Here is a 24,574-nt window from a genome sequence, read left to right as displayed (position 1 = left end):
GATATATTTTGTAATTCATCTGCAAAATTAGGAAAATGGATGACTATGATTGAAACATTAGCAAATGGTTGTAAAGGATTTTTTGAAGGTGGAAAGATACTGCACCTTTACCGAAACATTTTACGGCTGTAAGAAAGTGCCAAAAAATAGGCTCTGGGTGATCGATAATCCCCGTTAATATGCGACCTTAAGGGTAAATGTCACATAGCCCACTACAAAATTCAGGTGATTACCTTTCCAACGGGCCTTCATTTGTTAAATCCTGATCAATTTTCGCTGAGATTTGGAACTTATAAAAATTACCCAAAAAGATGATATATATATATATATATATATATATATATATATATATATATATATATATATATATATAGCCAAATTGAATATTGAAATATTTGATTCTGTGGGTATGGGACGAAACTACATGAAAATTTGCAGGCTTTTTGAAGATAATACTATTCTATGGTTAAAATTTTATGACAACTGGTAAAAAGGAACCTATATTTTCAAACGAATAAAATATGCCCAAATTTACCTACATTCGTATATATAGTGTCCTGGTAGGCAGCTTCAGTTTTGCTGTTTCAGTTGTCTCCCTTGTGGCTTTGCCAGACCACTAATATATATATATATATGTGTGTGTGTGTATTTGTATGTATTCATCATGATGAGTGTGTGGTGTATGGATTAAAAAAACGAAACACATAATCATCTAATTTTCTCGCGGCTTCAGTTTCATTTAATCACTCTAGTTATTCTTGACGAAGAAGAACGCTGGCCGTTTGATAGGCACGACCAAAACGGAAGGAGAGCATAAGTATTTTTTGATAAAGTCTCTCTTTAAAAATCTACAAAAAAAAAAAAAAAATCAAGTAATTATCTAATTACTTGATATCAATTCACCTATGGTGTCCTATACTCGCTAAAATAGTTGTCAATTTAAAATTCTATTGAAAATAGAAAAAAGTTTTAGATTATTCTGTTTTTAATATGATAACATTCAAGCTTTTATCTCTTTGGAAAAAAAGTTGTTCAAGAATAATGGATTTTAATAGATTTTAATTCGTTTTTTTTAATGAACAACGATAACTTGGTTTCACTTTCACATTTTGGCCGTGCCTAGTGTTTGAAATATTTAACTGTAGCAATAAAAAATATTTAAAAAAAGAAACGGCGACCACGTTTTATGCATAGACAACCTTTTACACCTATTTATCGAAAAATATTCTTGAAAGCATACGTTAAATATTGAACTATTCTATATATCTATATCGTCGGTGTATGTATAAATGTAAGTATGTGTATGTATATAGAGTGTGTTTCATAGTGACTGTGTGTATACGTTAATACTTACGAATCCACGTCGGAACTGATGGTATTTTCACCAAGAAATATCGGGTTTTCACTATAAACAGAAATTGAGCGAAATAAATCAGATGCATGCGAATATACAGCCAAATATTAAGGTGATGATTTTTATTTGGTTTTACGGACTTATTCTCAATGTGTTTTACAAACCGATTTCGCTGCCATGTGTTCTAGTTTTAATTGGACGTAAGTTGCATTTAGTGTTTTTTTTTTTATTAAAGTCAAACGGAACAATTTAGTTTCAACGATGGGATGATGTTAAATTATGGCAAGGAGGATAAAATACCCGAAAAAATAACTAATCTTTTTTTTATCTGTAAGAATGTTAGAGTATATACAAAGATTCTGCCATACAACATTATAAACAGGAACTTAAATTTACTTTTCCAGGAATTTTTCACCCCAGCATTCGCCCAGAGTTTCTGTTGTTAGCATTTGATATGAAGTAGGGTATTTATTTCAAAATTAATTTCAGTCTGTGTAGATTGTCTGAATTGCTATTTGCTTTTACGCTTCCTCTCATTACTTAAAATATTTCCGCCTGGGATATAAAAGAAAGGTACGTCTTTTACTCGATAACTTTTGTGTGACGAGACGCATTCATACTTATTTAAATATAATACAGATGTATCTTTATTATAGTGGGGAGAGGGAAAACAGTTTTAAACAATGTCTGATACTTCAATAATAAGAAAATATTTGAAGCTATCGGAAAAAACCATCAAAAATTGAATAATTCTCTTGCCCAACAAAGGCGAGTACCTCAACTAGTATAGGTAAAATAAATTCTTTAACCTTAGTACATCATTGGAAATCCAATAACAGTGTTTTCCCTACGGCTACGAAACTCATCGACAGACAGTGCTTCAAGGCTTTTAGCTGGAGGTCAAATTTGTGACCTCGTCGCTAAAACATAAAAAAAAAATGGTTTCTGTGTTCCGATAGCAGATATGAAGAGACTAATGTTCCTACAAATATTGCATAAAGCGGAAATCTCTATATGAAACTTTTACGGTAGTTAATTACTTTTACGTTATTAGACCTATGAACTTCAAATTTGATAGGAATGATATATTACTTGTTTAAGCTGCCATACTCACGTATGTAAAGTTAGACGCAAAGTAAGTTTTTAACGTGGAAAAAAATACAACACCCCCAAAAGGGTTACCCTGGCTAAGACAAAAAATACCACAATTCAAAAAAGCTTCTTCTGTTGACTAAGGATAGAACAAATACTATTCGTTGAATTATTTATTTACGAAAAATATAAGCTATATATTTGGACAAATTAGGCACAAGACTATAAAAAGTCTGGCGAAAAGATGTCGTTAGTCACTCTGTATTTATCTTACACCACCTGTTCTACTCTTAGCTAGAATACAAGAAGGGGATAAGAGTATCCATTAATTATCTCTACTATCATTTAAAATGAAATTTCTGTGTGTGAGTTCATTCCTTATAGGTTCCCAAACAGCTGAGTTAATCTTTTGCAAATTTTTACACAAAGCTAATATATATATGTCTGTCAGTGTTCTTATTTATGTTTCGTACAGAAATTCATCCGATAATTTTTGAAAAGCGAAAAAATCCTATTCTAATCTTATAGATAAAAAATAAAACTTTTACAGGGGAATTCTTATGCCGTTACACCGGCAAGGGAGATAACAAAATCTTAGCAAATCATTTCTTCTTAAAAAACAAAAAAAAAAAACGTTTATTATGATTTGAAGATGTAGCTGAGTGGTAGAGCATTCGACTACAGATCGCATGATCCCCTGTCCGAGCCCATTTTATCTGAATTATTTCTTATTAATGTGTTCAATTTACGATAAAAGAACAGCTACAATTAAAAATCGCCGCAAATTTATTATCCTCGTAGCCTCCAGGCCTTGATAAGTGGTGACTTAAAAAATAAGGAATAAGTTTGAGTCAATAAAGATCATTTCACAGATCGAATTATCAAAGTAATGTTCTGCTTTGCTTTTTCGCCATTTGTACTCAATTTACTTTGCCTTTTAATTATTATTATTATTATTATTATTATTATTTAGTAGTAGTAGTAGTATTGTTGCTGTTATTGATATTGATGCGGTAGTTGTGTTTCGGTCGCGCGATTTTCTCGATATGCTAATCAATTTTAAGTGACTCGCAATTATGAAATGAAAAACGTTCTGAAACGCAGTCGTGCGGAAATATTCAAAATGATACTGTGTATTCAAGCGATAACGATTTCGTTACTGCTAACAAAATAAGTGATAATAATTGTAATGACGTGGTCACAGCAACAGTAATTTTGATTACAACTCAGATAACAAGAGAGGCCGCGAGGAAACTATAATGATTATTGAGAAGACAATAAAAAAGACGGGGGTATATTAATTAAATAATAGCGTCAAAACGCCCATAATAGAATAACAGATAAATAAATAATCGAAATATTTAGAGAGTGTACATACACAAACGTTTATATGTGCATGGCTAATTCTATATCATATTTAATGGTTCTCTATGTTGTCCACAATAGAGCATTCAATACTAAAGTAGTATTCTTATAGTATTTTGAGAAGGCCAAATAATAATAATAATAATAATAATAATTATAATAATAAAAGGTAAGACGGACAGTAATGCTAAAAACAATTGAAATCTTAAGGAAAACCATCGAATGCGGAAATTAACCCACATGAACTACAAACACCAACCGATCACATGAAAACTGCAACAGAGGTAAAACAAAAAGAGAGAAAAGAATATCGCATGGCGCACACAAAAAACTAAAACTGCAAAATTTTAAAATTAGTATGCCCCCTTCCCAAATGGTGGAGTCGGCATCGACGGGCACCACACCAAATAATTATGTATGGTCAAGGAGGATGAAAAGGCCGAGGAGGGAAAGCACTAACCAGACTTCCACTGGATAAATGCAAAGAGGACTGAAACCTTGAAGAGGCTTGTTGCCACCCAAATTCCAGTGAAGTTCAATTATCGCTGGCTACGAAAAAATTCAATGGTAAGCGGCTGTTGCGATAATGCAGTTTCACTTGCAAAGGTTGCGGAAAGAGGTAGAGAGTACCGGAAATCTGTGGAGACTTGCTGTCACCCAGGCTCTAGGAAACACCACTGGTTGTTGTCAGTGAGTAATCCTGATGATTACCTTGGTGAGAACTAGTGACTACTACTACTAATAACAATAACCACACGTGTGTTTACACTGAATTCAACAGTAAAATATAAGACTACATTTTATTCTTATAAATATATGTGAGAACTAGTGAATACAAATAATTATTGGGGAGATTTATTGTCACTCAGATTGCAGGAAACACCACAGGTTTTTGGCAGAGAGAAATCTCTGATGGCTTGTGTGAAAGCGCCTCTATATAAAAAAAGAGTTATTATATAATCTTTATTCTAGTATATAAACTCTTTGTAATTTTCTCTCATATAATACAACAATATATTCTGTCTGTTCAGCAATACGATTGAAATGAATGTAAAATAAAGCTGGGCGACTTACATAGTTTTTTTTTATTAGCAGGTGTTTTTGGCTCAGGTGAACTAACATTAAAGTATGGGGGATGTTTGATGTGGTATGGGAGTTAACAATGACAGATGTATGAAGTGTGAGGAGAGAAGTAAAACGTCACAGGAGATAGTCATCTTCCTCCATATAATATTACTATACTATGTTAAGACAATGGTTAATAGTTGTTGGAAGCGAACTTGACCACACATGTCAAGATGAGCTAATAAACTCCGCTCTTTATTTCTCCTGGCAAAACAGTGTACCTTACATCTCAACAAACAGATCTGTTACACACAAAATCATCCTGATATTGTTTTTTTTTTCTTTCCTTTTTAAAATTTATTTAAAAGTCACAATTAATCGAGCAAGGAACCACGGCACGACGGCAGTCCAAGATGCTAGCGACAAGATGGCGTTTAGGCACGAGGTTGATGTCTCGAGCGGGAAGTGAATTAGCCTAACCTACACTATAACATTGACACACACAGTTTTCTATTGTAAAAATATTGCAATAAATCCAGTACTCGTATTCATGTTTATACCAAGATTCATTTCCAGGTAAAACGACCTAAAAAGTGACTGTCGGTTCTGTGTAAATCAGATGGAAATCAGGTACTTAAAAAATTATTAATGTCGTAATTCATTACATCGTTTGTTCGAAAATAGAATATTTAAATTTAAGACGAATTTATCGAGTTCAATATTAATAGAACTTAAAAAAAAAAGAATAAAGGAAGAGCACTTTAGCCTATTAGAAATTGCCCGGGCATCCCCGCCGGTTTTTATTGGTAGTTGCACCTCAGGCAGTAAGAAATAAACTTACTCTACTCGAAAACGGGAGGCAACGCCCCGTGAACGACTTCTAGGACTGTATAGAGCATTAAGCGTTCCTCAGTCGACAAGGAAGAAAAGCAATTTCAAAATGGCTCATAATCTGTTTGGTTTAGAGCCGAAGTAATTACCTGATGTTCATTACGTTTTAGTAGCAAGTGATATAAATTGATTTGGAGGTCGTACTCTTTATCTTTTTTAATGGAATCTTGATAGGATTTCTATACATAGCTGGAGTATGGTAGCCGTTAAACATGTCCAAACTATGTTAATTTTTTTCTAATAATATATGATGATAGAATTTATTAATAGTAAGCCTGCTCATGATGCCTATATTCCTTCGTCTATCTCGCAAAGTTACTCCAATAATAGTTATGGAACATGTTTTTTCATGTTGTGCCAGTATAGTCAATGCATAAAGCTGTCCGGGAACCAACACGTTGTAACCTCAGTCGAAAAGTAGACAAAGGATAGAAAATAACTTCAACTCTCTATTTTTTCGTTGTACAACAACATTAATTTCCTGATTCTTTCGTTACCGCTGTGACGTCTTGAATGTGATCGTCTTCTCAGACATGCTCTTGAAAGTGCTTCACGTTTCTAACATGATAGTCTTCTCAAACGTACTCTATCCCTCTTTTTATAGTCTCCTTTTTCCTTACCGTGACATCATTTCGCTCACGGCTCAGTATTTGCATATAGCCGTCCGCGCAATGTTACAAATGTTTCCCTTGTATATACAGCAATAGAAACTATCGATGCATTGTAAAGTCTTAACTTCAGAAGCTTTCTTAAGTGCTTCATATTGGATATAGTTTCTTTTCGACGTCCAAATACAGAAGTTTCTATTACTACTCTTCTGCTAATGTCAGATGAGAATGCTCGAGCCACGGATCCAAGAAACACAAACGTCTTTTGCGATAGTATCTTTAAAGAATAATAGACTTTGCATTTGCCTGTGTTTTCTTACATAGCTGGCGTTTGGTAGCCAATAAACCTGTCTAAACAACGTTAACTTGCTTTTTTATTTAAATAACGTTGTTTTGTGCTCTGTTAATTTTAAGTGCATTTCCGATATATACATCCATTAGTTTATCTAGGGACGTTACTCTAAGGATAGTTTTAAAACCTTCAATTTCAAAGGCATTGGGCTTCCTCTCATACTCCGACATGTTTAAGTTTTTTTTTAAATGGAAATCATTTCAGACAACGCGTGAAGCCACTTTATGTAAGGGGCTAAGAAGGACGAAAGGTTATCGCAAAAACAGATGCTGATAGGCCTCAATCTTGAAAAAGACCATGTTATAGGTACGAGGAAAACAGTAGAGAGAGAGAGAGAGAGAGAGAGAGAGAGAGATAGAGAAGTTCCACAAGCCTGCAGTTCTTGGAAAGAAGCTACTGGAATAAGAAGTCATATTATAATGAGGTATTAAAACAGCGAATTAATGCCTGTTTGTTTCATTTGCATAAATAACAATATGAACTATCAATGTATTGTAAAGGCTTAACGTTAAAAGGCGCAGATACGCTTTCCTCGCTTTATACTGTCTTTTCCAGACATCTAAACACAGGTGTTGCTATTTCTATTTTTCTGATAATGCCAGATGAGGACCATCGAACCAACCGCTGAGCTTATTTCCAGAAAAGGAAAAGATTTTGCATTCTTCTATGTTCGCTTACACTTCTATACTATACTTACTTTCTATACTAATATTTAAACTGATTTTATTCATATCATAATTTTATTACTAAACAAAGTAACTCTCGGCGTTATCCGGGAACAATAAGATGAATCTTGACATCTCAGATCAAATATCACTTCTTTTCTTTATTGTCTTTATCGTGTTTTCTTTAGGACGTCCTAATTGAATATTCTCAGTTGAAGGAGGAGATGAAAGAAAGAATAAAATAAAAGATTATTCATATTATTTGGATTATTCGCACTATTGTTCTCATCTTGAGTGCTATGTTCACAACGTTTCGGTCGATGTAACCTCCAACCTTCCTCAGTGCATCTTTTGAAACTGACATCTTCCTGTTGAACTCGAATCAGCACAGGATTTCGAACGGAACCCTTTTATGGATTAAAATACCTTCATTGCATCAGCCACGACTGGGTAGAATTCCTAAGTAATTCGCAATTGTATTTTTAATATCATCCTGACTGAGGATTGAATCGTTAATCACCAGAAGAATGTAACGTTTACAACTGAATTCTCCCAAGTACTCTATCCACAGCGCCACGCGTCCTTGCGGAAATTCCGTGAGGATTCTGAGTACGACAAAGATTTCAGAGTTCGATATGATACACCCGAAGAAGATCGGAAATTACATCGACCGAAACTTTGTGAAAATATCACTCAAGACGAGAATAACAGTTCGAAAGAATCCAAATAATATGATCGTCATCGCCAAATTTCAGAATCGTAAAATAAAAGACTGGTTTAATTATCGTCGAATTTAGATTCACGTTTTCAGAACTGTGTGTTCGCTTCCGTAACTCTAACCGGGTTTCACCAGTAAACGGATTCATGATGTTAATAACATTTACTTTTATTTTTGGAATCCTTTGAGATGAGGCTTCATGATTTGTTCATACATTCCTTGGATGCACAAATTATGAAGCCTCATCTCAAAAGGATTCCAAAAATAATAAAAAGGAAAAAAAAATACCCGAAAATAGAAAACCAGATAACACAAAATTAGATTTATAAGACATTAAAATCCAACCCTGATTGTCCTTTAGAGCGCATGGCTGAATGGATAGAGGCGTTGGGTACAATATAATAATTGCTAGCGAAGTCTCTTTATAATAATACCAATTATACGTGAACAATAATATGTATTCATTTTTTGCGGACTGTTATTCTCAACTTCATAGTTGTCCCACTACGTTTCGACCAACTAATTCTCTGGCCTTCTTCAGCGAACGAGATGTGGTGAAACAGCAACTATGAAGATGAGAATAACAGTCCGCGAAAAGGGGCATACATAAAATAGGATTGTTGATCTAAAAGGATTTAAAAAAATAAAAATAAATACGTAATACCATCAGGTGCGGACCCGACAATGGAAGACCAGATAAGAACACAAAATTATATTTATAAGACCATAAAATCCAACATTGATTGCCCTTTGGTTCCAGGATGAACATCGTGTGAAGATGGCGGTTTCGATCTTACCCAAGCAGGCTAGAAGATTAGTTGGTCAAAACTTGGTGAGGTAACAACAATGATGATGGCAGTAATTACTGGGGGTACAGTTACAAAACTCACCATTCCTATCCCGTTGTGTTTAATCACCTGAAGAAGGAGTTGGACGATATGCGGTGAAACAACATTAGCTATAGAGATGAGGATAATAGTGCGCAAGAAAAGAACGAATGCACATACTTTAATGGATCCAATCATACGGAAATGCATATTTGCAACGGAGAGAGCGTTCGCGTGGCTCTTGGTGCATTCATTAAGTGTTTAAATACTAAATCGGTTAGCTGGAAAAAAGAGGCTATAAACAATTATCCAAGGACTTTTAAAACTTTCCAGAAATAATAGCATAATCGATAATGGAGAAACTACACCGAGACCAGCTATAATAAAACTCGTTCGTTTTTAAAAGAAAACAAATTAATCTATATTAACTAGCGCACAGATTAATTAATTCGTGATTTTGTATGCCATTATAACCCTTTTGCAGGTTGAAGAATTTTATTTGGAATAACCCCCCCAATAAAAAAACAACAACAAATAAACAAACAAAAAATAAACTACAATTGCGAATTTAATGTTTTAAAGGTTTTCACTGATATTTCGATTATGAATGATATAGGCAGGCTCCTATTTACTTGCACGCCCAACGAGGACAAAGTTAGACAAAAGCACTTGCTCACGTGGCGTAACGGATAAAGTACTTGATAAATTAAGTTGTAAAGTTACACTCTTCTAGGGACTGAAAGAGTAATCTTCAGTGAGGGCGATACTCAGAACACACGTGCGAATTACTTAGGACTTCTATCCGGTCATGACTGATGGAACGAGAGGATGCTGCACGCAATGATTAAATAAAAGGTTCCGTTCAAAATTCTGTGCAGTTTCCCGAGCTCGACAAAAAGATACACCTGAAGAAGGTCGGACGTTACATCTGCCGAAACGTTGTGAAAATAACAGTCAAGAGGAGAATAGTAATCCAAATAATACGAATTATGAATCCTCATCTAAGAATTTCAGAAATGTAACAGTCAATAAAGATTCCCGCTTTTTGAGTCGAAGACCGAACAGATATTACAATGTAATCCAAGTCAAGAAAGTGTATACCATATGATTGTTTCTCGAAAACAACGAATATGCTGCATTTAGATTCTCTCCATCTATCATTTTTAAAATAAGAAAGTGTTGACAAGGTGACAGTCCTATTTTCGCCATCTGTCACGACAATCGCAATCTATATCTATAAAAGTGAAAATGTGTGTGTGTATATTTCTCTACCAAATAACTGTCAATTTTCAGTCTAGAGACTCGAGATTTTACACAAGGAATTTTGAAATTATAGAAAATCTTTTAAATCGGTTTTCGGACAGAAATTAAGCTGTGAAGGGGTCAAAGCTCAAAGATTTGACAATTGAAAACTCTACTAAGCTCCTCCGCCAATTTTGGATCTAAAGATTTAAAATTTTAAATGTAGTTTACTTGGACATTGACCAAACTTTGGAATTTAATTTGAGCCACAAAAAATAAATGTAAGGGGTTAAAATTGGGTCAAAGTTAAAAAAAATTTGCGGTCGCTCCCAAATTACTCAGCCAATTGCTAGTCTAAACATTTGAAATATTACATAAAACGTATTTAGAAATAGGACAAGCTTTTTAATCGGTTTAGGTCGAAAATTTGAGCTGCCAAGGGGTCAAAGTTCAAAATATTTTACCTTTGCGGTGTCTAGCAAACTACTCAGCCAATTTTGTGTCTAAAAAATTGAAATTTATACATATCAGGTATTCAGCCATGTGGCAAGCGTTTTAATTAGTCTGGGGTGGAAAATTTGGCTACCGAAAGGTCAAAGTTGGAAGAGTTGACCTTTATAGATTCTACAAAATTCCTCCGCCAATTTTGGGTCTAAAGACTTGAAATTTTAGACGTGGATAGCTTGAACATGGGTAAAACTTTATTTTGATTTGAGACCAAAATAATAAATGTTAAGGGGTCAAAATTGGGGTCAAAGCAAAAAAAAAAAAATACCTCTGCGGTCTCTACGACATTACTCAGACAATTTTTGGCCTAAACATTTGAAATTTACATAAAGTGTATTCACACGTAGGGCAAGTTATGAACAGTACATAGAGTCCGAGCAAAGCCGTGCTGAACAGCTAGTATGTATAAAAGTGAAATTGTCTGCGTGTGTGCGTCTAATTCCCTACCAAATAACTATTAATTTTCAGTCTACAAACTCGAAATTTGACATGAGGCGTATTATGATAATCTTTAAATCAGTTTTCGGCCAGAAATTTGGCTTTCAAGGGGTCAAAGCTCAACGATTTGACCTATGAAAACTCTACCAAACTCCTTCGCCAATTTTGTGTCTAAACATTTGAAATTTTTAATATAGATTACTTGGACATGGATCAAACTTTTTAATTTGATTTGAGCCCCGAATTAAATGTTAAGGGGTCAAAGTTAAAAAAGACTTGACCTTTCAGCCAATTTTGGATCAAAATATTTTAAATTTTACATAAAGTGTATTCAGACATAGGACAAGCTTTTTAATCGGTTTTTAGCTAAAAATTTGGCTGCTAAGGGGTCAAAGTTCAAAAGACTTGACCTTTGCGGTCTCTAGCAAACTACTCAACCAATTTTGGATCTAAACATTTAACATAAAGGGTATTCAAACACGCAGCATGCTTTTTAAACAGCTCGGGGCGAAAATTTTGCAGCCTAAATGTGAAAGTTGAAAGAGTTGATCTTTGCAAACTCTTCCAAACTTCTCCGCTAATTTTGGGTCTAAACACTTGAAATTTTAGATGTAGGTTACTTGGACATGAGTCAAACATATATATATATATATATATATATATATATATATATATATATATACATATACATATGAACATAAAATTATGAACAGTACATAGGGTCCGGGCAAAGCCGAGCTGAGCTGTTCGTATTATATAACGGGGTCTGTTTTCGAACGGAATAGTTTGAATGACATGTTTAAGGGTCTGAAGTGACCCCAGCTGGGAAACCACATGATTTCCAGGTGAAAATTTTCGTTCTTTTCAGTGTCTTGCAAGACTTTAAATAGGAAAAATATATTCTTGATAATGACCCCAACTAGACTGGGGCGCAGTTGCACATAAGCTAACAAGGCGTGACGAGACGAGCTATCCATTTACCTAACCCCCGCTCTCTCTGGTGTATTAAATATAACCTATCGCTTAGCTGTTTTCTGTAATTGTTCTTCGAGAAAGTGTCAGGCTATAACTTTCTGAATGATATTAGTTGTTTCATTAATGCTGTAAGGGTCCTGGATATGATTTTTGTGTTCGGATATGAGGCGTCAATTGGGGAGCTTTGGAAGAGTGTGGAGTTAGCCTTAGTAACCATTACTTTCCGATCAACTGACCCCATCTATGGGTTTAATAAAAACGTCTCGCTTCTGACACCTTCGGACAAGGTTTATCCCGTTTTGCACTGATGTTGAAACCTATTTTGTGTGATTTCTACATTTTTTTCTGCCTGCTCTATTTCTGTAGCATATAAATCGCTCAAGCTCTCTCGCAAGTGAATATGGCGCAAGATTGCATTTAGTTGTGTGGCCCAATATAAAGGAGTTTTTCATCATCCCTTAATTATCACTGTTCACAGGTCCACTCTAACCCGGAGCAGTGGTAATACCTGTCAGTTTCTATTTAGCCCATAGATGGTAAACTATCTGTTGCAGACTATTTGTTTACAAACAGCACGGCGACAAAACAAGTAAATGATGATGGCAACCTTCTGTCTCGTGACACAATCGCGTTATGCATCAGCGTCTGCTGAGGCTATACAATTCAAAGCTGGAGATGCCCTTCCAGATGCAGATCTAGGCAGGTGATAAAGTGACCAAGGTTTGCCCAGTTATCAGGGCCCCCTTCTCAACGTTGCAGACAACACATTCCAACGGAAAAGCAAGCCAATACGGTCGGAACAAAGTTAATGTACAAAGGAACACAAAAGAGTTTTGCGATAAAATAAATCAACGATTGATATGCATTAAAATCCGGTAAACGACAAAATAGATCTGACGGATATGATAACTGGTTTGCCGATTGTGTTAGTCGACAGAAATTTCATTTTTTTAAATTTACCAAAAGATTCTTCTGCCTTATTTTTTTTTCATTCTTCTTATATGCTTTACATTTTCTTTCTCCCATTATTTCATGATCTACTTCGTCCTCTCTTACTTCCTCTTCATCTTTTCCCTCTGCTTTCTCTATTCTTTTCTTCCTTTTCCTATTTATGTTCTCTTATTATTCCTCTTCTCCATCTACGCCCTTCTACTTCTTTCCTTTCTCTTTCACCTCTTCTTCTCTATGCCACACTTTTCTCTCCATATGTACCCGTCATTTTATTTTTTTACCTGCGTTTTCTTTCTATGTGCTCTTATTCTTCTCCTTTATCCATGCCCTTGTAGTCTTTCCTCTATCTGTCACATTTTCTTCTATTCCACCCCCCCTCCTCTACACCCGTATTTTTCTTCTTTACCCTATGCTTCCTCTATGCGTTTCTCCTCTCCTACTTTTCTACTACTTCCCATTCTTCTACTTCTGAGCTTTTATTTTTATTCTCACATGATCTCCATCCATCTCGACATTTCCCTCTTTTTCTTTTATTACAGCGACTAGCATTCCAAACGAGGGTAAAAGGTGTTGTGTTTGGTGCATACATTATCTGCCACCATTTTCCACTGTTTGTTGTTCCACAACAGTGTCAATAAACAACTGTAAATAAACACCGTACTGAAAAAAAAAAAAAACCTTCGGACTACCGTTTTCTGAAACTTTACTTCTTTAGAGCAAAATTACATTAAAGATCGCCTTTCTTTTTGCTCTTAATTTACTCAAAGAAAATTTCACGAGAAATTTTTGGCGAAAGAATTACATATTAGATAACCATGAAAATAACACCACAATAGTAAAACGTGTTAGTGGAAGTATTTTGACTGGTGGTTGTGTTGTTTTCTGTCTATACTATATTTCATGCGTGTTTCTCTCTCAGAGGTTGCGAGTAAAAACTAAGTTCTATACAAAGATAAAACGTAAATTTTCTAGAGTAAATTGTGTCCGAGATGGGTATGTCTTACGGATGACACAACACTATAATAAAACACGAGGGCCGACTGAGCATACACATATCTACTAGAATGGGGTCGTAAATGGACGATAACAAAATGCTTCTAAAACTAAGCTTCTTTACTTTAACAATTGCAAGAAACTTCAACCATGGAGAGCCATGAATAATAACAATCTACATGAGACCTCATCCTGCACGGTTTAATATTCGCAGGAAACATGTATTGGAACAAATAAACTGAGAACATTTCCAAGACTGCTGCAAAGAAGGTGGGTTCCCTCTCCCGTGCGAGAAAATTACTCACACCTGAGAGTATCCTGTATCACTACAAAGCCACCATTTGCCCATGCTGGTGCATATATATATATATATATATATATACATACACGCGTAGAAAAGAGTGAAGGATTAATAATTGTTAAATTATCAATCAAGTTCTCATAGGAGGAAACATAACACAAACTTGTTTATATGAACGATATCCGTTTAATTTATCCGTTATTGTTTCCGAAACGATCGTACATATAAACACGTTTTTATTATGTTTCCTCCTACGAAAAATTGATAATTTAAAAATTATTAATCTTTCATCCTTTTCTATTCATGTAGCAGTTTAAAAAAACTTATGTAATGTTTATATTTTTTATCATTCGTTGGAAAACTATTTAGTAAGTCATTTAATTACCTGTATTCAGTGCATCAACTTGCTCTCTCGAATTCACAATAACCCTTATGTTAATTTAAAGGATCATCAGTTGTTTACCATGAAACACTGTATCGGGGATTTTAAAACAAAAGATATTAAATCATGGTTTCTAAGCCGTATATATATATATATATATATATATATATATATATATATATATATATATATATAATATATATATATATATATATATATAGAGTGTGATAGACATGAGCAAAGTCTCAGTAAAATATATTTAATATTGCTGTGATCTGAGTATCGCAGTTATAAGCTCTATAATCGTAATTACCTAGAGCTATATAAATGGTGGAGGAGGGTATTGCGTGTCAGATTACCATAAATACGCGTGTGGCATGTGCATATATTTTTTTTGGAAACATAAAAATACACTTAAGGTAAGGGCAGAGATATAGGTACTAGTTTTACTGATAACTCAAAATGTATGATTATTATTTTATGATTAGAACCGAAAATTGAAAAATAAATCTAAAAGACAAAAAAGAAAATTGAAAAAAAAAATCGTTTTCAGCATCGGAAAATCGACATTTTTTTCCCCATTCTAATACCAATTCCAATGCCTCAAAAAGTTCCGATTAATCGTCCCAACATTAGTGTATAATATATATATATATATATATATATATATATATATAGTATTGTTGATTTATTTATCTTAGTATTAGCGATTCTTTAGTATTTTTCTTTTCGCACCCTGAGCGATTTTTATGAGAGAAGTTATCTGCCCTTTATTTACATTCTAGTCGCCTCCTATATGGAACGTTTTATTTGTAATTAATAATATATTATTTTAAATATTTAAAAATATTTTTACGTGCATAACATTTTAATGCTTCTATTTGGTTCAAAAGAACTAAATGTCGAGTTGGTAAGTTAAACCGGCAACAACATGGCCTACTGCGAGACTTCCGGTTGTCTCAACTATTGCTTACTAACTGCTACCTAAAAGTGACATATATATATATATATATATATATATATATATATATATATACACCATGGTGCATTGTAAAACGTGTCTATAGAAGCAAATCTATTAAGTTTAAATAAGTTCAAACATGTAATAACTCTTTCTTTGCTTACGATTAGTTTCATCTATTTTGCAGACTATCTGAAAAGGAAGCTACTTTTTCACCCATGGAAAACCAAATCTCCACTAGAAAAGAACACGGATCGTTCAGGCTTTGGAATACGTTTATGGAAATTGTGTTCCCCAATAGCCTAAAGTCTACAACAAGACTACAAGAGACGACATTGAAGACAACCCTGCAAAAGAAGGCCAGGTACGTGGAAAAAAAAAGGTGAAAAACATTGAGGCCTCTCAAAATTTTATTGAAGATTAGCGAGTAACTATCAAGTTGATAGTCACATCCTTATACATTTCCTATGGGTCAGCAAATTAAACTCTTCGTGATTTCTTGGAAGATTGAGCCGTCACCACCGAGAGACAAGTCCGGTTAACTGATCTATGATGTCACGTTTAGGTAGCGGCTAGTAGGCAATAGTTGAGACAATCGGAAGTCTCGCAGTATGCCATGCTGCCGGTTTAACTTACCAACTCGACACTCGTTCTTTTTTGAACCAAATAAAAGCATTATAATATGTCAAAGCATACAAAACTTATGCTAGTAGGTAGAAGAGTAAATTATCTGGCCTTTTGTGACATTGATTTGTTATATATTTGAATTTTTATCCATTTTTTTTTCATTTGTTGGCTTCTTTTTAATTCTCTACATTTTCACATATGTCTGTCGGAGAAATTTGAAAATTGTATGTCATTTACTGTTTTTAGTTTTTAAAATTGTGAAAACAATTTTGACATAAGTTTTTCAGTCTTTTCTTTTAATAATAAATATAAGTTTAAATTGAGTTTCAATATATATATATTTTTTAAAATATCTTCTATACTTTTTCATTCATTATTGACAGTCTACCTGACAGATCTTGCTTACTTTGCCTTCTATACGTGGCGTCATTTTTCAGTTAACAGGCCTTGTTTCTCAGTGGTGACCCCTGAGAAAACTTTCAGCATGATGGGTCACCAAAGCGATGCAGCGTGATCAAAAAAATCTTCGAAATCTTCTAAGCATTATAGAACAAAATTTGACGAATAGCAATTTCTGGCGAAAATTATCACAAGAGATGAAACTTGGATTCGCCAGTGTAATCTTGATTTCCCCCACCCTAAAAACAACAGTCATAGCAATAGCTCCCACTTAGATCAACAGGATCCATCGCGTTCAAATATGAAAAGTTGACTTAAAGTAACGGTCACGGTTTTCTGGGATTCAAAGAGTGCGATACTAATAACTTACCTTGAAAATCAAAGTACACTAAGAACAGTTTACTATGCCAAGATTTTAAGAAAGCCAGAGGACGTTGTGATTAATATACGGAAAGGGAATCTTCATGGTGTGGTTCTGTCTCATCAGGGTTGCGCATGATGCCCTTCAAAATTTTGATGGGAAGTCGTCCCTCACCCACCATATAGTCCCAATTTAGCCTCATCAGATTTCTTCTTTGTCCGAAACTCAAATTCATTTTAGTAACACAGAAGAAGCAAAGCACCTTCCCACTACTTTGATACAAAGCACTTTTCCACTACTTAGATAGAAAACGTCCTCTAGAATTTTTCAAAGGCGGCTTCCGCATCTGGAAGCATCCACTTGAAAAGCGCACGGATCTGAATGGCAACTATGTTGAGAAATAAACTCGTGTATATGTGTTGGTTTTGTAAAGTAAAAAAAAAAAAATTATTGGAAATTCTAAAAACATTATCACCCATCCACGTATATACAAATAGATACTCATTCTTTATTATAGAGCGATTGAGCTATCAGATCAGGTTGTCTTAAGATACCAACTTCCCGACTTAAAATGCACCAAGAATTCATGTTTTTTTTTTCATTTGCAAAACACAATCGTTCTTCAAAGCAGAATACAAATCAACACTTTTTCTATACAAAACAATCAAACCAAACACCATAAATATTTGAAGATATAAAGAAATTGGAGCATAAAACCTTTTACCAAAATTACTGAATTCAGCATGTTGTGACATAAAATAACCAAACCGAACAGCATGAAAATATTTGAAGATATAAAGAACTTAAAGAGTAAAAACAAAAACCTTGATCAAAATGTACAGATTCGGCAGTAAATAACCCGAAAAAGGTTGATATGCCGTAAAACAAAACAACCAACCAACCATTATAGAGCAGATGATTATTTTCAATGTTCAACCACGAAAAAATAGTTGGCAATGTGCTATAAGTCCGGTAGGCTGAACGTTTACTATCCAAAAGGTCCTGGATTTGCATCGAAAATTATTGTAAGGTTTGAACGCAAACCATTTCATTCCGTGACAAAATTCGATTGGTTGAAATGTGTATCATTTCTAACGAAAGAGACATGCTTTCGTTTGAATTGAAATAAGAAGTGATTGTTTTGCCATGCACGTCAAAAGTGAATGAATATTTAAACAGTGGCATGCCATTAGGCAGAAATGATTCGAATGCCATGCAGCTTTTTGATTGGATAATTTATGAACAGTTGCTTTTGTCAAATTGCAACCGAAGGGAATAGTTTTGGATGGTAGGAACCAAAAAAGAGAGGAAAAATGAGAGAGGGAGAGAGTGAAAGAAGGGGGAGATAGAAATAGAGATATAGAAGCAGGAATAAAATAATAATGAAGAAGCGTATTTCGATCAATAATACGCAAACGTCCAAACACACATTTGCTCACGCACACCGGAAGTTGCGTCACATGCGCATGCGTGTATGCGTTTGGTCACCATCTTCAATTTGCTGCGCTGATCATGTCTCTATTCTAGTTTTTGAAAATGAAAGAAAAAGAAAGAAAAAGAAAAGCAAAACAAAACAGCAAAGAATCGTCTTTCTGGTCGATATCTCTTTGCCAGACGGCATTCTCGGCCTATTTGAAGATTTTCCTCTTGAAGTCGCGTTCTTTCTTTCGTCTTTTGTTTCTCATTAAACTCCATACACATATTCACACATTCATATTCGTAGAAGAGACTCTCAAATACGTCGTTACCCGGCTTAACTTGATCATTATTAAAACGCGCGCGCTAAACATGTCTTTTCAAACAAAAATCTCTGTACCATTAGCATATGTATATAATCTGATTGAGGTTTGGACTGAAAAAAAGAGTCTTATATAAAATTAAAAAAATAATATTGGTGCAGATATAATATTGGTCACAGATGAAAATCACATTTAAAGTAAATCTTATTTGGTATACTTAAGTCTCTTGCTGTAAGCCGCTAACAAGAACGAAAGCTGATTATTGCAAAGACAGGAGATGCATATTGACCTTAGTCTGTAAAAGACCAATACTGTAGGTAGGAGGAAAACAATGATCAGGAAACAATGATCAACAACCTTGTAGTCCTTGGAAATGAGATACTAGAATTATAAGCTGTATTGCAATGAATTATTAAGACAACAAATTGACCTCTAGCGAACGAGTCGAACGAGCTGAAACAAAGGAAGCGGAGAATACATGGCATAATAGTATTTGTAGAAAAGACTGAGACTAGCAACATCACGTCTGTGTGAGAGTGGTTGGAGCGAAGAAGAAAGTGTGGGGCTAATCAAATTATAAGTAGGTTTCTGAAATTTATCAAGAATCTTCAAATAGCACACATATTCACCTGCCCAAACAGTACTCCATACATGGTCTGATAGTAGATGTGTAAATATAGAGAATAACAGAGTGTTTGGAGAACAGATTCAATGAGAAGCAGAAATAGCAAGGGATTTAATATATGTACTCCAAGAAAGATTTAATGAGAAAGAAAGACAAGTTTTAGAGTCCATCAGAATCTCAGTAAGAAAATGGACACGCCTACGATAAAAAGGATTAAACGAAACAAACCATTTCTTACTCCAATCTATAATAAAACCCAAAACCAACTTCTAGATCAACTGCATATTTCAACTGATCCTGGAAAGACGGGCAAGAAGCAATACCAGAACAGAGTGTGGTATCATCAGCATAAATGTTAATTTTCTGAATAATATTCTCGGAAGGTCATTTGTATAAAGAAATTGTTGGATCTACAATAGAACCCTAGGGAACACCCTCATTGATAGGAAAAGGAAATGAAGATACCCCAAGAGTTATTCGCAAGCTTCGATCAGAAAAGAAAAAGACCTGAGAATGTCAAGAACTTTAACACCAATACCATAACCAATACAATAACCAATACCATAACCTCGAACTTTATGTAGGAAACCAGAATACCACATTCTGTCGAACGCCTTTGAAATGTAAAACGCAATGACTACTCTCACCTGAATTATCCATAAACTGACAGATCTGTTTAGTTACAACAGTTAATATACCAACTGTTGAACAAAACACACGATAATCATATTGAACTCGGTTTAATATCAGACTGACTTACCTCCCCTGCTTTACGGTATTTCTATTTTGACGGATCGGAAAATACTACGATGTTTATTTTTAGTAAAAATTTACTAGCCGATCATCTAATTTTTAGTGAGGCTACTTATTTCTATATAAGTTCATTTATCAAAGTGTTTTTGTTTTTACTTAGTGCTTAATCACAAGTGAAAAATCGTATTCTATCTTAGATTTGAAATTCTAACATTACAAAATAAAAAACAAAATTCGATTAAATGATACATTTGAAACAGTATGAGAACTGAAACCTTAAACACTTCGGCAGAGGAAATGTAAGGAACTGATTTGGGAGCAGTGATTTTGAGTATATCTCGACATCTTTCTGCGTGAGAAATGCTTCGAAAACTTAAACGATATCCAAAATGCCTTTAGCGACTTTAACGCAATCATCACGCAAGATTTTTTACGCTACTGGCATGAATACACTTGTTTTATGTTGGAAGAGTGTGCTAATTCTGATGGTACTAATTTCGATCAAAAATATTTTGTTTGAGCCGAGAGGCATTTAAAAGTTAAAAACCGCAAAAACTGTCTTGTCAATCTGATATATATATATCTATAAAAGTGAAAGTTTCTGTCTGTGTGTGTGTACATTTCCCTACGCAATAACTCTGTCAAATTTCGAGTCTGTAGACTGAAAATTGACATACAGGGTATGGAGATTTGGGAAAATCTTTGTAATTTTCGGCCAAAAATTTGGCTGTTAAGAGGTCAAAGTTCAACGATTTGACCTTTCAGAAGTTTACCAAACTCTTCCGTCAATTTTAGGTATGAACAATTGAAATTTTAGATATAGGTTCCTTGGACATGGATCTAACTTAATAAATTGATTTGAGCCCAAAACAATAAATGTAAAGGGGTCATAATAGGGGCCAAAGTTAAATTTTTTTTTACCTCTATGGTCTATCAAATTACTGACAATTTCTGGTCTATACATTTGTAAATTTTACATAAAGGGTATTCAGAGATAGGGCAAGCTTTTTAATCGGTTGGGTAAAAAATTTGGGCACTTTTCTACAAGGAGCGGTCGCTTTTTTCACCGATATTTTCAAAAGTTACCCCCTCTTTTCGATTGTCTAGCCTTAATTTAAACCTACGTCACTTCCGTTTTGGCGATGGTCGTAACAGCAAAGACATGTTTTTCCCGTTCTTTTCCTCCTTCGCGGTACGGGTTGGAGCCTGCCTTCTTACTACCACTTTTTTTTTTTGCTCAACACACAACTCCAAGCATTCGCGCAACGCCGGGCACCCATGCTAGTAATGTAAAAAGTTAATAAAATGACTCGTGCGCCACCACCGAGAATCGAAACTAGATCATCTAGCTAACAATTTTATCCTCTGCCTATAATGACTAAACTATAAAAAATTAAAACATGAACCAATAGCTATTATGTTATGCATGCATATTCGTAATGCCAACGTTCGAATTTCTACTGGCAAATTTAATTTAAAATTTTCACATTTTTGTACCGATTTTTCCGGGCTAAAACCCAAATAGAAAGTTCTGCATTGGTTCAAATACCTTATATATGAAGTTTCATGTTTGTAGGCAAAATTTTTTAAACAATATACATACATATATATATATATATATGAGAGAGAGAGAGAGAGAGAGAGAGAGAGAGAGAGAGAGAGAGAGAGAGAGTTTTGTGTTTACTAAAAACTTTTTTACGTAAATATTACGCAAGTATAAATCAGGTAGAATATCTGCATGAATATAATTACACGTAATAGGTATCTAAAGATGATTATTCCATGAGAAAATCGAAAAAAACAAACAAACAAAAAACAAAAAAAAACAGTAGGGAATTAATTAAAATGAATGTTTTAAAAATATGCAGATTAGCTAGATCTTTTGCTACCCATACATAAGTTGTATTTATTTTTAAATAAATAGAAAAAAGGGTTTTTAATATAAATGCACACACACATAAAATTATTTCCACAGTCTGACTGTTCAACAGATGTCGCTTGCATGATACTACTATTTGTCATTATCTTTATAATTCAAATTTAAAAATTTTTTTGTAATTTTTTTTTTTTTTGCATTTACTGTTCGTTTTATTATTCGATTTCATTAAAAACTATCATTGGATTTTAATTTGTCTGCTTATTTCCTAAATTCTTAATTCAGTTTTTGCAGTATTTGATTGTATATTGCTTAAAATACACGTAATTTTACATACGTATTTTTGTATACTTAAACAAAATTGAGTAAATTCAATTTCATTACAGATCGAATCGTTTCCCTATTTGTTAGTTTAAATTTAAATTGTACATTATTAATAAACGAATTATAATATATAAAATCCATGAAACAACGAAACGTTTATTTACTTTTAACACAGAAACACAACTTTTCATTTTGAATTACTTCTTGTTTTACAGAATTGAATAAGTTCAATTTAAGTATAAATCATATTCGTTATTTTTTTTCAAGACAATTTTAAAAGTATTTTAATACACTTTGTAAAAAGCTCTTATTCATTATCAGCAGTCTGACTGTTCGACAGATCTTCTTTGCCTCTACCTCAGTCATTATGTCATTTTCAGTGACCAGATCTGTTTTACGGCGAATTTCCATACTTAAATAAGCCATAAACATTCAATTGTTTTCATAGGGTGACACAAAGATACTCAAATCGACCATACAGACTGTTCTATACAAATCACAAAACTATACAAAGAAGCATTTCTCTTACAACTAAAGTAAAAATAGTTAGATAAAAAGAATTCTCGTAAAAGAAATCAAAATAAAATAAAAAAACAAATAAATATCAAACATAAATAAAAACCCATTAGGGTTTTCTAAAGACAAAAAATAAAACGGAAAAAAGGAGAAACAAAACTGAAGAAAATCAGAGATTTATTTAAGATGTTAATATTTTTCTTTAACACAAAATAATTTCTCCACATTTTAATTCTTTTCAACTGTATTAGTCTCTTTACAATGAATTTATTATTTTGCAGGGACACTATATATTTTATTTATTTATTTTTATTTACATAAACACTTGAATACACGCGATGACACGTTTCAACAGGGGCCCTTGTAAAACCGGAATCCTTAGGCCGTTCTAAAAATCTAAGAATAAATTTAATTTTGAAGGAGATAAATATAAATTTTTTTATCGGTTTGAGGATGCCGGATTAAGAGGAAGTCCGTTTGAAAGTACAATAACGTGTAGACACATGTGAGTAAATATACCTATATATTTTTTTATTATATAACTATTATGAATACATCTATTTATTATTGAGCTCTATTATATAAACATTAAAAGTTCTAATTCTAACCTGCGGATACAAATCCTACTCAGATTACTATATATGCTGAAATACCAACATCGTCAAAATTTAGATACAAGTCAGACATGAGCTAAATTACTTAATTATCTAGGCGCTTTGTTGAAATATTCAACCTCATATAAAAGTAGACTAATAATAAATGAGAAAAGTTATTAAATACCAAGGAAATTTGTTTAAATTTAGACGAAAATATAAATAAGATGAATTACTTATAAATTACCACAGATAAAAATAAATAAGATGAGGGCATTTGCTGAAATATTAACTGACATCAAAATATAGATAAAATAAATTAGAGGAATTATTAATTACCTATGCTATTTGAAGAAATAGTCCAAATCGTTAAACTATATACGTATGGAAAGTGAGCTACGCATAAATATTTGTGTTTAATTTCTGAAAGAAATTATCAACATTTAACGTGATAATTTGTTTTGGGAACGAAACACGCGTAACTATAGTATCTCACCTACCATATATATATATATGCATGTATATATATATATATATATATATATATATATATATATGTATATATATATATATATATATATATATATATATATATATATATATATATATACGTTGTTTTCTAGCCTTCCTAACGTATTTATATACGTAATCCTTAAATTTCAAAATATATGTAACGCTTCAAATGCAGGCAAAAAAAATTCTTTAATTTTGCGCGGCTAACGCGACACCCCGCTGATTGTTTTTGAAAATCATACAGCTATAAGATCTATGATTTAACATTACATCATGCGGACAAGAAAATAGAAATAAAAAAACCGACTTTCATTGACAAGAATATATTCATCGAAATATCTGAATTAAGCAAATTTGTTTATAAAAAAAGAAAGTATAGTTGTTTTCTAGCCTTCCAAACGTATTCATATACGCAATTTTTAAATTTCATATATATGTCAAATAAATCTCTGATTTCAATAATATTCCATGAAAACCCATGCAAAAAAAAATATAATTTTTAAAAGTGTACCTTTGCCTATTCAGAGTAAATGTAACATGCATCCCACACCCAAATCTTTA

At 33.4% G+C, this 24,574-nt stretch overlaps 1 protein-coding gene and 1 long non-coding RNA gene across 12 annotated transcripts in view; one reads left to right on the top strand and one right to left on the bottom strand.

Annotated features, from left to right (window-relative positions):
- The window catches only part of LOC145286125 (cadherin-23-like), a 1,312,625-nt gene that overhangs the window by 83,900 nt on the left and 1,204,151 nt on the right, over positions 1-24,574 (bottom strand). For 5 of the 11 annotated variants that reach the window (XM_080134824.1, XM_080134829.1, XM_080134825.1 and 2 more), the window contains one exon: positions 1,355-1,405. The exons of the other annotated variants lie outside the window; for them this stretch is intronic. In XM_080134824.1, coding sequence (XP_079990950.1) covers positions 1,355-1,405 — 51 coding nt within the window. The remainder of the gene's footprint in view (positions 1-1,354; positions 1,406-24,574) is intronic. 11 annotated transcript variants of the gene reach the window in all.
- The window catches only part of LOC145286127 (uncharacterized), a 110,790-nt gene that overhangs the window by 79,694 nt on the left and 6,522 nt on the right, over positions 1-24,574 (top strand). The window contains exon 2 of the long non-coding RNA XR_013869109.1: positions 15,875-16,051. This is a non-coding gene — a long non-coding RNA (uncharacterized LOC145286127). The remainder of the gene's footprint in view (positions 1-15,874; positions 16,052-24,574) is intronic.

The sequence above is a fragment of the Euprymna scolopes genome, chromosome 10 (assembly GCF_053919585.1).
Source record: "Euprymna scolopes isolate OS-2025 chromosome 10, ASM5391958v1, whole genome shotgun sequence".
NCBI lineage: Eukaryota > Metazoa > Mollusca > Cephalopoda > Sepiida > Sepiolidae > Euprymna > Euprymna scolopes.
Note: the sequence above shows the minus strand (reverse complement) of the source record. Positions and strands in the feature narration are given on the sequence as shown.